The sequence below is a fragment of the Asterias rubens genome, chromosome 5 (assembly GCF_902459465.1).
Source record: "Asterias rubens chromosome 5, eAstRub1.3, whole genome shotgun sequence".
NCBI classification, from domain to species: Eukaryota; Metazoa; Echinodermata; class Asteroidea; order Forcipulatida; family Asteriidae; genus Asterias; species Asterias rubens.
In genome coordinates this window covers 7524367-7540270 of record NC_047066.1, presented here as the reverse complement: position 1 = coordinate 7540270, position 15904 = coordinate 7524367, and the positions used below count along the sequence as shown (strand labels likewise).

At 38.7% G+C, this 15904-nt stretch overlaps 1 protein-coding gene across 5 annotated transcripts in view; it reads left to right on the top strand.

The window, feature by feature from the left end:
• The first annotated feature begins 729 nt into the window (after positions 1–729).
• LOC117290006 (trithorax group protein osa-like) overlaps positions 730–15904 on the top strand; it is a 28197-nt gene continuing 13022 nt past the window's right edge. For 4 of the 5 annotated variants that reach the window (XM_033771225.1, XM_033771223.1, XM_033771224.1 and 1 more), the window contains exons 1-7: positions 1293–1441; positions 5589–5733; positions 11607–11680; positions 12920–13035; positions 13420–13803; positions 14689–14823; positions 15392–15567. In XM_033771225.1, the coding sequence (XP_033627116.1) occupies positions 1392–1441; positions 5589–5733; positions 11607–11680; positions 12920–13035; positions 13420–13803; positions 14689–14823; positions 15392–15567 (1080 nt within the window). In that variant the 5' untranslated portion in view covers positions 1293–1391. Of the gene's footprint in view, positions 1015–1292; positions 1442–5588; positions 5734–11606; positions 11681–12919; positions 13036–13419; positions 13804–14688; positions 14824–15391; positions 15568–15904 lie in introns of those variants that run through there. The other variant, XM_033771226.1, reaches the window with a different exon arrangement.

The following is a 15904-nucleotide window of genomic DNA, read 5'->3' as shown; positions in this document are numbered from 1 at the left end:
ATCCCATCCCCCAAAATAATCACATCCGAGTTTCCTTTTTTTGTTATAACTTTTTGGGGTACTTATGGTAACACAAAACACAGATTTACATTAAACTTACACCGTTTGAAGATAATGATAGTAGAAAGCATACATTAAAATATCACTGAGTTGCTGAGGTGCTGTAGTTTTTAAAGAAATGAGTACAACAATTTCGTGAAAATACGTTTTTACATGCTAAAATAATTGTCGTCTCATGATCACTGAGACAAAAATTATTTTCATGACGCTGTTTTACTCATTTCTCAAAAACTCCCCCACCTCAGCAAATAATATTTCCAGGGAAGCTTTCTTATATCATTATCTTCAATCTGTGTAAGTTTAATAATGTAAATCTGTGGACATTGTGTTTTTTTGTCTTACAAAAAGTGCAGACCCATGTGGGTCGAGGGTCCCGCCCCCGCCATTACATTGCGAATAAAATGAATAATCCATTAATGTGCTAAATAATTTTGTTAAAAGTCAGGGGAAAAAAATGCATAGCCATAGCTATGAAAATGCCGGGGCTCTTCTAGGTCACTAAAAAAGTCCCTTTAAATAAAGTGCAAGCTATTGATCTTATCCCCGCCTATACATCTATAAGAAGCGATAACTGCTGTTCGTAAGCCAGACTGACATTGCGACTGGTTCAAAGGTAAATCCTGTAGAAACTTGTTTACATCCGGGCATTTAACGTTTGTGCGTGAATAAGTTTGATTTGACTGGCGAACTGTTATCATTCTTGCCCCTTTAAATTCCACCAAAATGTCGTGTTCTATAGAAGTATAGCCACCCGTGTGTCTTCTCTGTATTCCCGTATTATTTCTGTTTCTTGGTTTGACCATATCTCGACTGGTTTCGATCCCGGAGAACTAATTTTAGGAAGAAAACCGGACGGAAAGTTGACGAGATACGTGGCAGAGTGAGGAGAAAGGCTTCTGCGTGTGTTGTGTATCTACGCATTTCATGTGTGTAGGCAAGATCGTCGAAGTATATGTACGTATGTACGGTGGTAATTTGTGTGTCTTCTAATCCTTTGTTAGTGTCCGGTTTTACTCTTGAATTCTCTTCATTGTAATGCAAAAACTAACGGCTGGTATTAGTAGAGTGTTCATGTGCATTCAAGTGCTTCTCTTGAGGTGGAAAGATCCCTTGCACGCTAATTAAATTTTAGCAGTTCTTCGTTTGGTATTGTCACACCATGGTCACACAATGGCATTAATTCATGAATGTGCATGAAGCAAGGGGGGGGGGGGGGGTAGGCTTTACTGCACGGGCCCTGGGTTTGTGCACTTGTGGCTGGTGGTACTGTAGTATTGGTTTATACTTGAAAGGAATTCCATGGTTGGGGTATAGACTGACCAAATGTGGAAATGAAAATGGCAGCCTCTACAGCCTGCAAGCAAGTGAAATGGTTTTTCCGGTAATGTAAATTAGGCATTCATAAATGTAATTGGTTGGCCATTCCTACATGGTTCCCTACCCTACAATACAATTGTGTCTATTAAGTATTATAAACTGTGAGGCAAGAATTTACCCACATGCTCAGGACAATGTGTTTTCAGAGACTCCAAAAGCACATGTTCAGATGCTGAACATGCAAGCAAGTTTAGGAAACAGTGGTCAGTGTTTTGGAATGTACTAGACCCTTAAATGACATGACTTTTTCCAAAACACTCTAGTCTATTCATTCATTTGAATAGTTCATGAAGGAATATTTTTTCTCCATGGAACAAAATTCTGGCAAAGCTTCAAATGAGTAGGTCTATACGCTTTGAGTAAAACTGATTCTTTTAATACTTTTTATTATGTAAAACAAAATCAAACATTTGAAAACTGATATTTTAATTAAATTGTCATGATATTTTTAGATTTTTTTATTTTGCACTTGTATGCATAAATTACAGCATTTTTTTTGAAATTGGGAATGAAAACAAACCCAAACATTCAAAACTATAGGCCAACATAGTGTAACAGTTTATATGAGAAAATTTATTATATGACTTACTATGGCTTCATTCTCCTCGTTGAATAAGCCATTTGCGAGTTAGATTTGAATAATGTCTAGTACAACGACTCGCTTAGTTACGATGCACTGCTTACGTTTGAATTCCTCAGACTATCGAGACAGTTGCTACGCCACATGATTAGGGGCAAGCTTTTGCGTAGTTACGTAAGAGACGGTGAACACCCATACACAATTCTGAATGGATGTGTATGGCACAATCGTACCAGGGTTTGCTCATCCTGGATGTTGATATACAAAAGCTTGCCCCTAATCACGTGGCGTAGCAACTGTCTCGATAGTCTGAGGAATTCAAATGTAAAGGATGCATTGTAACTAAGCAAGTCATTGTACCAGACATTATTCAAATTTAACTTGCAAATGGCTTATTATTAGAAATGTTCTAATGTTTAATTACCCCGTGCCTGTAATAATAAGAAGCTATAGGCCTAGCTTTTAAAACACAGGCCTGGTACTTTGTCCTTGTACAAAAAGAGAACGGCCGTTTTTACTCATTGAAGGGCACCGCTATGACATGTGTACATGTATGTATGACTAATAAGAGGACAATTTCAATTTTCGGCTTGGACATTTCAAAGGGCATTTCGTTTAATTTTATTTGCCAGCAAACATAAAAAAAACACATACATGTATATAAAAAAAAATTGCACATCAAAGATGTACAAGTAACAGCAATACAATGGTTATAAAAAGAATACAAATGTGTAAAAACAGTAAGCAAATTACTGAGAAACCTGGCATGGCAAGGCCTGGCCGTGGGCAGATACCAGGATTGTGTAGGAAACACCTCCAGTGGGGGTAGAACACAAAACACTAGAGACAAAACAAAAGACAAGAACCCTGGCATGGAAAGTCACTTTCAAAGGGCATGGAGGCAACATAACTGCCTCCAAATGACCTATTAGGCCTGTAATGTCAAACTGAAACACTGCTTATAAATAATTCTCTCAAATAGTATGCTCCTCATTAAGATTGGTTCCAATCCGACCCTCTTATTCCAAGCTATGTCTGACATCTTTTGTTTTGTAGATTTACATTTGAGTCCAAAAGCTAGCTCCACCATTCATGTATTTTGATTGCTAGCGTGCATATATTGGTAGATTCCACATGTGTTCATTGCATAAATGCATCATGAGCGAAGTTCTGTCCCTTTTTGCTTTACTACATTACAAAATGCCAAGGTTGGGTAGCCTGGTTTATTTGAAGGATTTGAACATCATTTAGGACGCTTAAATTAAGTTATCAAGTGTGTTTTCTAGTCCAAAATGCATCTTTCATTCATGAACAATGTTTTTTTGGTAACTAATTCAGTGTACTACATTTTATATCTTGTTTTTATTGTTGTAATTTTTTTAAGTCATGCCGTGTGTTTGTCCTGTAGTTTAGGAAAGGCTGACATGTACAAGCATACTGTTGGTTGTTACGCAACCACGCTGTTTACTAACCATTCAGGCAACGAGTTTTGTGAAATATGCGCGTGCTGCACGCTGTTCTCGCGCAAAACACATGGCTGTGTGTTCCAAATTGCCCGTAAAGATAGCCGAGTTACATCATGCGGGAACTATCTATTGTGTATGGAGGCACAACTACATGTAGTCAACTGTGCACAGAACTAACTGGGACTGTGTAGATGGTACCATACGGCAATCTCGGTAGTCTAGTTGGTAAGACACTGCTCTAGAATTGCAAGGGTCGTGGGTTCCAATCCCACCCGAGTAATAGGCCTATGCCTTTGATATTTGTTCACAAGACTCGGGAAAGTATTTAGTATACAGTGCTAATACACATCGATGTATGGGTAAAAACCAAAATTAATAGTTATTCATGTCTTTCAAATTATAAACAACGTTTTCTTGAACGGGATGTTGTTACTCATGGGTACAATGAACATGATGTATGTGTGATACAGACCTGATAATTTGTTGAGACTAGATGCCGACAATTGCATCTATTTCCTTTGCTATTTCATTGGTGCCCCTTTGGAAAGGTTGTCCGTGTCATTATATCAGAGATGCCCTTTATTAAAGAAAAACTGTCTTGCCTTTATCAAGAACATCCCCTTTACTTGCAACTGGCCCTGGTCATTGCCTTTTTGCCCCTTGAAATGAATAGAAGAAAAAAAATTCCTTATTGCGGTGGCCTTTACCAAGGAGAAAATGTCTGGGTTTCCAGTTGCCATTCAAAAATGAAGCATTATTTACATGTAGGCCTGCAATAACAATTTATTAGACCCGGACCCAATTACATAAAACTGTTTTAAAAGCAGAAAGTTCTGCAAAGCAAATTTCTTTGCGAGAAAGAAATGGGTACCAGTCGCAGCAATGGTAAATGTGTGGTATTCTGGCTGGTAACCTTTTTCCCTGATAAGCAACATTTTTTTTAGTTTTGAAAGCTAGTTTTTGTGCTTGTTAAGTTATAGGCTTTAAAAGATTGGGCCCTAGTGATAAATATTTGAGAGCTTGTACGTGCAAGATTTTAAAAGGATGTATACAGTCATGACAGTGTTGTGGACTTTGATAAGTCCCAGTTTTGACAAGTTGCATATTATTCCGATACTGATATATGTACACTTAATAATAGAAGTGATTAATGGCAGGGAGCTATATTTGGACAAATTTCCATACACACTGTGAATTGTAAATGCATACTGTTTGCTAATTATACATCAAATCGTGCATCATTAAAGGCACTGGACACTATTGGTAATTGTCAAAGACTAGTCTTCACAGTTGGTGTATCTCAACATATGCATAAAATACCAAACCTGTGAAAATTTGAGCTCAATCGGTCATCGAACTTGTGAGATATGAATGTAAGAAAAAAACACCCTTGTCACACGAAGGTGTGTGCGTTTAGATGGTTGATTTCGAGACCTCAAGTTCTAAATCTGAGGTCTCGAAATCAAATTCGTGGAAAATTACTTCTTTCTCGGAAACTATGGCACTTCAGAGGGTGCCGTTTCTCACAATGTTTTATACCATCAACCTCTTCCTATTACTTGTCACAGAGAAAGGTTTTATGCTAATAATTATTTTGAGTGATTACCAATAGTGTCCACTGCCTTTAAGAATTATCTTGCACAGTGTTCTCTGACAGTTCTAGGTTTATGGCTGTTTTTATTATTCTGTTTACTTGTAAAACTGTGCTGTGTTGCATAAAAATTAGCATGCAAATGTACAGTATCCGCTAATTACAGTAGTCTCTGGTGAATAGACAGTGCACCTTGTGTACAAAGTTGCATTGCTAATTTGAGCACTTACAGTGTAAGTTATAAATGCACTGTGTACTATTTTAAAAACCTAGTGTGCTGCTTGTATTGTACGTCACCATTGTAGATCACCGCAGGTAAATAAAAATAGGGGGAACTTGGGCTGAACTGTAAAGTACTATGCACTGGACGCTACTCCAGTAAGCAAATCTTGCAACAACAGATCAGTGCAGTTGTTAATTGGTCTCAACCATTTGACTAGCTTGCTCTAGTCGTCGTCACTTCAATGTAAAGAGAGCAACATTTATAACCCATTGACTTTTTTATTATTCTCAGGAGGATGATTAAGAAGTCTGAGCCTGATGAGGAAGGAGGAGAGAAGGAAGAAGAGGAGGGTGGTGGTGGTGGTGGTGGTGAGAAGCCCAAGAAGCAGCCGGAGACCCCAGTCAAAGCCAAGAACATCAAGTGGCAATATGACGCTGTGAGTATTCAGCTATGTACTAAAATTTATAGAATTCTAGGGGGAACAAAGACAAATTAACGAGAGCAGGGTTTGAACCCCCGGACTAATGTGCAGGCGCTCTACCAATAGAGCTGTCTAGCCGTTTTGTTAGCATTATTAATAGTTCTGGGTGTCGGGTAGAAGCAAAGAACATGAAGCTGTCAGTACTCGACCAAAATAAAAGTAGATTATTAATTTTGGTTTTACCCTTACACCAATGTAAAATCAAAATTAACTATTCTTTATCCCCGACGCAAAATTTTACATCTATTGAGTACTCGACCATGTACACGTAGATATTCTACTAAAATGAATATAATTTTGGTTTGAGCAAATTAGATCGATGATATTGGCAGTCTCACTAGTTCGAGGTGTCGATCAGAATTAAATAACATGAATTAGCAATATGATGCTGTGACTACTCCACCATGTACAAGTAGATATTATTCTACTAAAACTAATAGAACTTGGGACTGAGCAAAGACAAATTTACTAGAGGGGGGTTTGAACCTGCGACCTCCGGATTAGCATGCAGGCGCTCTACCAACTGATTTTTCTAGCCCTAATGTTGATTTGGATGCCATGCTAGGGAGACCGCCAACATTTGGGCTAGATAGCTCAGTTAACATGTAGTAAGAAAGATACATGTAATAGCCTTCGAGAAAGACTCTGCTAGGGTCGAAACGTCAGGCCATTAACTATTTGTTGCAGGCTTAAATAGCGCACACATCTACCAAGAAGATCCTCTATGTGCTTTAACGAACCTAAACTTTTGAATACATTTTTAAAATAGAATTTCAAGATCGATTTATGTAGCACGTTATAACGGTTTACAAGGTGCTATATTACAGTGCATCGTAGTTAGTCCGGAGGATATAGGTTCAAGTCCTTCACTTGTCATTTTTTTTTTTTTTCAACCCAAAATTCTTAAAATAAATTCTCAATATAAACCACAAGGTAGAGCGCCGGTACGTTAATCCAGAGGTCAATGGTTCGAATCCCACTCAAGTCAATTTTTTGTTCACCCCAAAAAGCAACATAAATCCTAGTCATTTTCCCTTGTGGTTTATTACTTGAAATTAATAGAAAGGCAAGCGATTGTACATTGCACCTGGAAGGTCTAATACCCCCACGGGTCGTTATTGGGATATACTGGAGACTTTTACACGATAGTATTGTTTAAAGGGAAGGTACATGTTTGGTAATTACTCAAAACAAATATTAACTTAAAAACTGACTTGGTAACTAGCATTGGAGAGCTGTTGGTAGTATAAAACATTGTGGGAAACGACTCCCTTGGAAATAACGTAGTTTTTGGGGAAAATATAATTTCTCACTAAAATAATAAAACACTTCTAGCTAGAAGTCTTTTATTCCTATCTGAAAGCAGACAGATTCGTCCAACAAGGGTGTTTTTTCTTTCATCATTTTCTCCCAACTGCGATGACCAAATGAGCTCAAATTTTCACAGTTCTGTTATTTTATGCATATGTTGAGATACACCAAGTGAGAAGACTGGTCTGTGACAATTACCAATAGTGTACCTTCCCTTTAAATGGTGTCAATGTGAACAAATAATGCTCCCATAATCAAGGTCATTACCAACAGAAGTCTTGGTTTTGCCGCTGGTGATGTTTAAAATCTGCCCACACAAGTTTTCCACACAGACGTCAATATTTGTTGATGGTCGGACCATTTTCATTAGGCCTAACTTAAACAAAAGTTTGTTTGCTGTAACATGACTGACTGTTCAAAAATCTGTACACTAACATACCTCACGAAATAATTTTCTGTTTTAATTGTTATTTGATCTTTACTTTTTAATATATAAAAATTCATTGTTTCAAGTATTTGATGAAATCTGATTGCATAAAAATGGAAGAAATCTTTCATAAAAAATCCTGCAAAACAAATTAATAACATGTAGTTTAATTTTGTTTTCCTGTTACTGGAAACAAAGATATTTTTCGCAAGGCCGTACACAAGTTGCCTTTGCTCCATCAAAATTATCAAGAACAATGTTCCACGCTTACAAACTGTCTCCACATTCTTTATTATTTAAAAAGATCATGGTGTTTATCGATTATTTTGTCTACCGTTGGGCAAGATGCGTGGTTTAGGTGTATGGTTGTGGTTTAGGTGACACTGTGATTCATTGCTCAAAATTAATGCTCCTACACACCCATTGTTAACCTACCCATTGAAGATCCACCTGAAAAGACTTTCCACAATGTTTTTTTCTTTTTTCTTCTTGGAAAACCAACTAGAAACCATAACATGTTTTTTCAGACATTGGTGCGGGGGCAGACGATTCTCTGCCTTATGGTTGGCGTAGGCCTACATGTGTACAATCAAAGCCAAAACGCCACTATATACAAACATTCCGTTTGTGATCCTGTGTACAATGTCTAATGATATTTGTTGCGGCTCTAGCATCTGTTACTACAGTACAATACGCACCAGGCTTGATGTAGGTCAGAGCTTTTTTTATCATAGCGGACCACTGGTCCATTTTGATGACACTGTCACTTTGTAAATAATACACCTGACATTAGACTCTCCCTCGTAGAGGTTTCTGACATCGGAACGTACCACCGCCAAATTAAATTGGGTGCAATGTGTGCCAAGTTATATTGAGGGCGAGTTTTGAATGAAAGTTGATAAATACCAGGCCCCAACCTTTAGCTTCAGAGGGGCAAGGCCACTTGGCCTCAAAAGCTCTCAAAAAGAAAGGGGCACCAAGGCCAACTGAAAGGGCACCAAGGCCATTTTCAAACCTTTGTTTGTTGATGATTATGTTAAAATACTTTCTACTGATTTCAAGACGGTGGTCAACTTTCCAACCCATATTTATTTCATTGTCGCTGAAATTGAATAAAAGTTTAAAAATATTTGTTTCGGAAATATTTACAGTTTTTTTGCAGCGCTCGAATTGCAAACGATTACCCCAGTAATTAACTTACCCCCTAACCCTTATTCATCGACTGAATTAAACTCCCTTCTGGTCATCTGAAAACAAATCGTTGCTCCAGAACAAAGAATTGTTGAAAAAATCATACAGACAAATATTAAGAAAAATAATTCCCTGCGTGTTAATCTGAAGAAAAAAGATCAATTAGTCTCTGGCTCACCACTACCCCAACTCTGCGAGACAAACGAGCCCAACCCACCCCACGCCAACAACCCCCATCATACACCAACAACCCGGAGGCTCAGCTAAATCCGATGATTTGGAAAAATAGTTATTTCTTTTTTTCCTTTCTTTTGTATATATAAATATGATTAAGAAAATTAAAAACGAACCCTCAACCCTTTAGCACAAAATAATTGGCCTAGCATTTAGCTAAACTTGTAAATTGTATTTTGCATGCCGGCGTTTATGCCATGCTAGACTGCGCTAAATAATTACTATAAAAAAAGCAAACAAACGCACCTAATTAAAAAATGCTTCTAAAGTTGGCACTTTGCTACCACTCTAGCCCTTTCGCCTTCCTGCTTATTTTTGCATCTTTTGTGGGGTTGGCATGCTGATTAATCAATAATGAACTTGATGGAGTATGATGATTGCCAAATTAGGGCTCTGCCGTTTGACATTTTACAATTCCACGCTTTTTGTGTGTACACAAACATGTGTTTGGCAATGAAAAACAAAGTCGCAAGGCAGGCAGATCACTGGTAGTGGTGGGTCACAAACATTAATCCAGTACAAGCCTTGGACACCAGCGAAATAGCCAGGGGAAAAACATAGACTGTATCCAGCCCCCGGCCGCGCGCCTCCCCCGCCCCATCCGCTACAAATACAGATCTCAATGGACAAAATCAGTGCGAAAATGCGTAATTTAATGTAGGGACTTGTAGCGAGTTTATATTGGAGTAGTCTGGTGCTGCGTTTTTAGTAGTAAACAGTTCAACTACGTTTGATATGGTTACCATGCCACATTCTCGACACATTTTTTATTGCACAGAAGCAGCATTGTGAAAAACTAGTGTGCGGGATCGTACGTTCCGAATTTTACCTCCATATAAATTAAATGGGTCACAATGTTAACATTAAATAACTTTTTCGAATAAATAATGTTATGGAATCAATGGAAAAGGGCACGACGGCCAAGTGGCCGTAAGGTACGTGATTTTTAAAAGGGCTTCACGGCAATTGGCTGGGGCATCGCAGCAATGGCCGCTGGTGGCCGCTGTAGGGGTCGAGGCCTGAAATACTGTACCTAAGCAGTATCAAGTTTGGTTGAAATTGGTGCATCAGGGTTAGTTACTTTGTAACGTTACGTATTTTATGTGATGAGATAGTACATGTAGGGTTGGAACACTGTGTTTGTGACTTTGAAGGGAAAGAACTTCTTCTTTTTTTAGACAGTTTTAACCAGTATTGTAAAAAAAAAGTTAATTGGTTTTTGGTTTGGTGGTTATAGTGAAAAAGCAAAGAACGGATGATGTTTGTGTCAGGGATTTTGTTCTTATCTGGCTTAATTTGATTGCAGCAATCAAAATAACAAAATGGTGGTTTTGGGTCTCTCTGCTGAGGCTGAATTTGACAGCACTTCAGATGGAAATTAATTCCTAAATTTGAGATAAGAATTAACAGGCCTGATGTTTCACTCTTGTAAGGGCTTGGCAGTTTTTTCTCTTAGTAAAGACCACCTGGTGAACGATGCAAAGTTTCTGCCTTCCAAGTTCCAGGCAATAACCAGGGGCATGGATGCAACTACAGTACCTCTGTTACTGGTTACCTCTGTGAAGTTGTGGGCATCAGATAACCATGTTTGTTTGTTTGTTTGTTTGTTTGTTGTTGTTGTTTTGCTGTTGTTGTTGTTGCTGCTGTTGTTTTTGCTGTTGTTGTTGCTGCTGTTGCTGTTGTTGTTGCTGCTGCTGTTGTTTTGCTGTTGTTGTTGTATTGACATTTTACCAAATTATGCTATACTTTGTTTTCAAAGAAAACGATAAACTCTGCAAATGTACTTATTGTTCTGGTAAACTTTTTGAAATGCTCAGATTAAAACAATTTAAATTCAAATTACATCCTGTGTGACCACTTCCACCTTGCATCTCGGAGTCCCCAATTAGGCACCATTAAACTATTTGGTCTGTGTACACCCAAACTGCAATCAATACGTAGTTGATGACATTTGTCATCGTTTATTTACACACACACGTGCAATAAAGTGAACAAACCTGGATTTATAACTTACACTTTGGTAAAGAGGGGTAGTTTTACACTGGATTTTTAGTAGTGTGTTCATAATTATAATTATAACTAAAAACTTTAAAATAAATATCATACGATGAATAGAACGATGTATTGTTTAAAGTAACTTTGAACATAGGAATAGGAAACATGATTATTGTAGGTGTCACAAAATCATCCTCATAAAATGTCTATTCCTTCTTTTCTTTTTTTTGGGTAGACTGTGGTGGCCCAAACTACTAATTTCTGTAAGTGCTTTTATTCCAGCTCCGTTATGTCTTTTGTCATTGCACACGAGTGAACATATTGTTCATGGTTTTTGTACATGTATGGTGTCATACAGTCAATTGTAGACAACAAACTGTTCCACATTGTTCAATAATTTGGATAGACTGTTTCCGCCGAATTTATTGGGTTTTTTTAAGTCCTAGTTCAAGTTCAGTGATGTCTTTTTGACATGGACGGCGTTAACAGATGTCAACATGAAATCCTCAAGAGAGTGGTTTAAAAAACACAGCTGCAATTTACAGCATGCATCGCAAGAGATCAGTGACTGATACATTAAACTGTGTGTCACTACTCAGGCAGGTTTTTTGTAAACAATGTAATACACAGAAGCTCATAACATCAATTGGTTGTCTTATTTCCCCAACAGGAAGAGTTATTTAACCTAAGAGACAGCCCAGCTACCAAGAGGAAGCCAATTTGTCTGTCTGAGGAGTACTGCGAGTGAGTACTTATTTATAGAATTTCATCTTTACATTGAAGGAAAGTTATATCTCGGTCTGTTACAGAAGATCGTATAGCGCTGCACATAACATGGGGAACTCATGCACTGGGTGCCATTTTAGTAAGCAACACATGTAAATCATTGCATTAAATGACCAGTGCTATCAATGGTCACATTCGCTTACCAAAATTGTGCCCATGGGTACTTCACATTCCAATAAAAGAGCTCCATTCCCCATTTTGCACCTTGCAGTGCTATAAGATATTTGGTGTGTAACAACAAATCTTTTACTTGTGCAATAATCGTGACGGCTTAGTGCAACATGATTTTATATAATAGCAAATGGGCAAATCCCAGACCAAAAAGATCTTATACGCAAGACACCATTTGAGTAAGGCGCTCTAACCTGGCTACAGGCTGTTCATTGTACCATTCATTACGCTGCGGGTGTATGTTTCCATTGTTTCATCACGGCTATACCTCTAAGATGGCGGCATGATGTCTTCAATGCATGGAGTATATTATCAAAATGTAGTCTTTTGTCAAAGCTGCAGAATAAAATAGTAGGTCAATGAAGCTTGTAGACCCAATGCGATAGGATCTAGCCCCAATTTTATATAGCTGTTCACCAGAAAATACTGCTTCGCAAATTTGGGTGCTAAGCAAAAAATGAGTAGGGCATCAGTTCCTGGGCTTAGAAGGTGTTCGTGCTTACAGGCTTTATGAAATTGGGCCCTGTTTAACATGGCAATTGCTAAACCCTGGTTACATATATTATGTGTGAATTCCAGAATTGAATTTGAAATCTGATACAGGCTAGTCTTGGCATATAGATAACTTAAAGACCCTTGGTGTATCTCAACATATGCATTAAAATAACAAACCTGTGAAATTTGAGCTCAATTGGTCATCAAAGTTGCAAGATAACTATGAAAGAAAAAACACCCGTGTCACACGAACTTGTGTGCTCTCAGATGCTTGATTTCGAGACCTCAAATTCTAATTCTGAGGTCTCGAAATCAAACTCGTGGAAATTTACTTCTTTATCGAAAATTACATCACTTCCGAGGGAGCCGTTTCTCACAATGTTTTATACTATCAACCTCTCCCCATTACTCGTTACCAAGTAAGGTTTTATGCTAATAATTATTTTGAGTAATGACCAATAGTGTCCACTGCCTTTAATGCTAATTGATGTATTGCTCTCGGGTCTCTCTCTCTCTCTCATTTCATTACAGTGACAATGGTGTTTGGGATCCTGAGAAGTGGCATGGCTCTCTGTCCGGCAAGAGGTCACGTGGGCCGTCACCTTTGACCCTGCAGGAAGGAGGTCGTGACAGGAAGAAATTTACTGGTTTGTATTTTATATAAAACTCATGAAAACTTGATTTATAAAAAAAAATCATTCTATGAAATTTGGTTTAATGTTCAGATCAAACGTTCTGCAGAAACCAGCTCTTCACTACGCCACCACTACTCACATAAAGAGACTTGTTACATGGTTTCACCAAAACCTTACTTTTTCTTTGATGTGTGAAGTAAAACAATAAATATGTCTAAGAGAGGCTTGTGGTAACACTTTGTACTTAGTGAATATCTCTTTTTGAGTAGTGTTGGTTCTGAAAGGAGAGGGTGGTTAACAACTCAACGTTTCAGTCGGTATGTTCTGATCTAATTCTTCAAATCTAACTTTATGTAACCAGCACACTTATTTGCTGATTTCTTTTCCAATATGTAGGTGATGTCAAAGATCGTTTAAAGGATGACAAAGATGGCATTATTCTGAGCCCCCAGCGCCGCAGCTTTGGGCACGGCTGCAGCGTCACAACCCCTCTCAACACCACTCTCCCCACCCATCTGGGCTCAAACTTCAGCAGCGATCGGGATAAGGATAACATTCCCCGCACTCTGCCGACGCGCCGCATCGGGAGCGGCCGAATCATCACGCGAAACCGCTCCCTAGACGAGGAGAGGGAGGTAGACGTGAGGGATCGGCCCCGAGACCGAGTAGACCGAGATAGAGAAGGGGGCACTGGCAGAGACGGTGGTAGATACGGTGATAGAGACAACAACCCCAGGGTCATTAACAGACGAGGAAGCCATGGTACTGCTGACCGATCATGTAAGGGTTTATTTCTTTCTAAACTTTCAGTCTGTAAACTTTACAGAAAAGGTTGAAGATTATTGTAATACAGAATGTTTGTTTAAAGATACTGGACACTTTTGGACCAGTCTTCTCACTTGGTGTATCTCAACATGTGCACATATAACAAACCTGTGAAACTCACTTGGTCTTCAAAGTTGCGAGATGATATTGAAAGAAAAACACCCTTGTCACACAAAGTTGTGTGCTTTCAGATGCTTGATTTCGGGACCTCAAAATCTAATTCTGAGGTCTTGAAATCAAGTACAAATATTTTAATGGAAAATTACTTCTTTCTTGAAAACATTGTTACATTAGAGGGAGCCGTTTCTCACAATGTTTTATACTATCAATATCTCTCCATTGATTGCTAACAAATAAGTTTTTATGCTAACAATTAATTTGAGCAATTACCAATCCCTTTAACATGTTAAAAGTTAACAGTAGTAATCATAGAATTTGTTGTAATCATAGCAAACGTCAATCACTGTCAAACTGGAATCTCACTGATTGCAAAGTGTAACCAGGGCCCAATTTCATTGAGCTGCTTAACAGCTGCTTTTGTGCATACTGTGCGATTTCCATTTCATAGAGCTGCTAATCATAGTAAGCACACAAAAAGGCATGAATTGAAGTCTGGTTCATACTTCTTGTTTTCGCAGCGAATGTTTCGCAGGAGTTGAGCACAAGTCAACTGATGCAAATTATTCAGTGCGAATTTTTGACATCAAAATTCATTATGGTATTCGCATTCGCAGGAAGTATGAACCGGGCTTTACTCATTAACCAATGATTAACTATTCTTTTAGACACAACCCAAAGAAATCTCAAAGTATCTCTGACTCCATTTATTTTTTGCTTCAGGGAGAGCACCAAGACACGAGGAGCCAGAGTGGTTTACCGAGGGACCGGAGAGCCAGTCAGACACCATCGTACTGCGTGGTTTTAGCAACAAGCACATGGATGACAGTGGAAGCGACACAGAGGCCAAGGATACAGGTATGGAATGGTCTTCTTTGAACTATCGGAAAATCCCAACTTGTGGGTTTGGATGAATCATCTGAACTATTGGCAGTTTTATGATCCCCTAGCCCACCTAGAAAAGTGTTGCTAACATCAAATATTCCTGAATGTTTTGTTCTGAACCAATAAGCCGCCTCACTTGTTTTGACTTCACTATTTGCTTAGTAAATAAATCTTCTCAAGCAGTGTTGTAGCCACTGTGGGCCGGTGCCGGGCAGGCATGCCCAGGACTAACTAATTTCGCCAAGCACTCTGAGCAAAAAACACTGTGTTGCACAGCACAGATTTCCCACAAGGTTACACTTCGGCAATGATGGCCCCATATATCCAAACATAAATAACCGCTCGCCCTTGGTGGACTAAATTGGATTTAGAACCACTAAAAATTTTCTAGCTAAAATCAAAATTGTGCTAGCTACAACACTGTTCTCAAGTTTTTACAGTGACTTAAGAAAGGGAAAACAACCAATTGATGAAATAACGAATATGGTGTAAAAAGACAATCTCATTATTTTGTTAAACCTAAGAGTATTTTTTTCATCAGGAAACACGGGTCCATCAGTCGCAGATCGTAACGGTAGTATGGAGACGGCAAGCTCCAGCTCCCCAGAGGGTGGACGGGAGCGATTTGAGAACAGCCACAACACCAGCGGCACCACGCCCAGCAAGGATTTCGACATCAATGACTTCTTCAAGTTTGCTGACAATATTCCCATGCCGGTGAGTCTCATTTCTGGTGAACTTTTGTTCATCCTTGCTTGAAAAATAGTCTTGAACTTACATGTACATTAAAACATTTATGGGACCACTTTGGTCCCATGTACATTTCTCTCACCTGTGAAGGATACAAACTCCTGCGCGTTCCCACGGGTCCCATCGTTTAAATACATGGACATTTTATTGGGTTCAGTCAAATTGTAATCAGACATTGTACCTGCTGCAACTGGGAGATAACTTGTGCATAACTGAAGTAGACAAGAAAGGCTAACTGCCCCAGTGGCGTAAGGCTGGCATAAGCCAGTTCACTTCACAATGCAACAGAATTCGTCTGATAGCA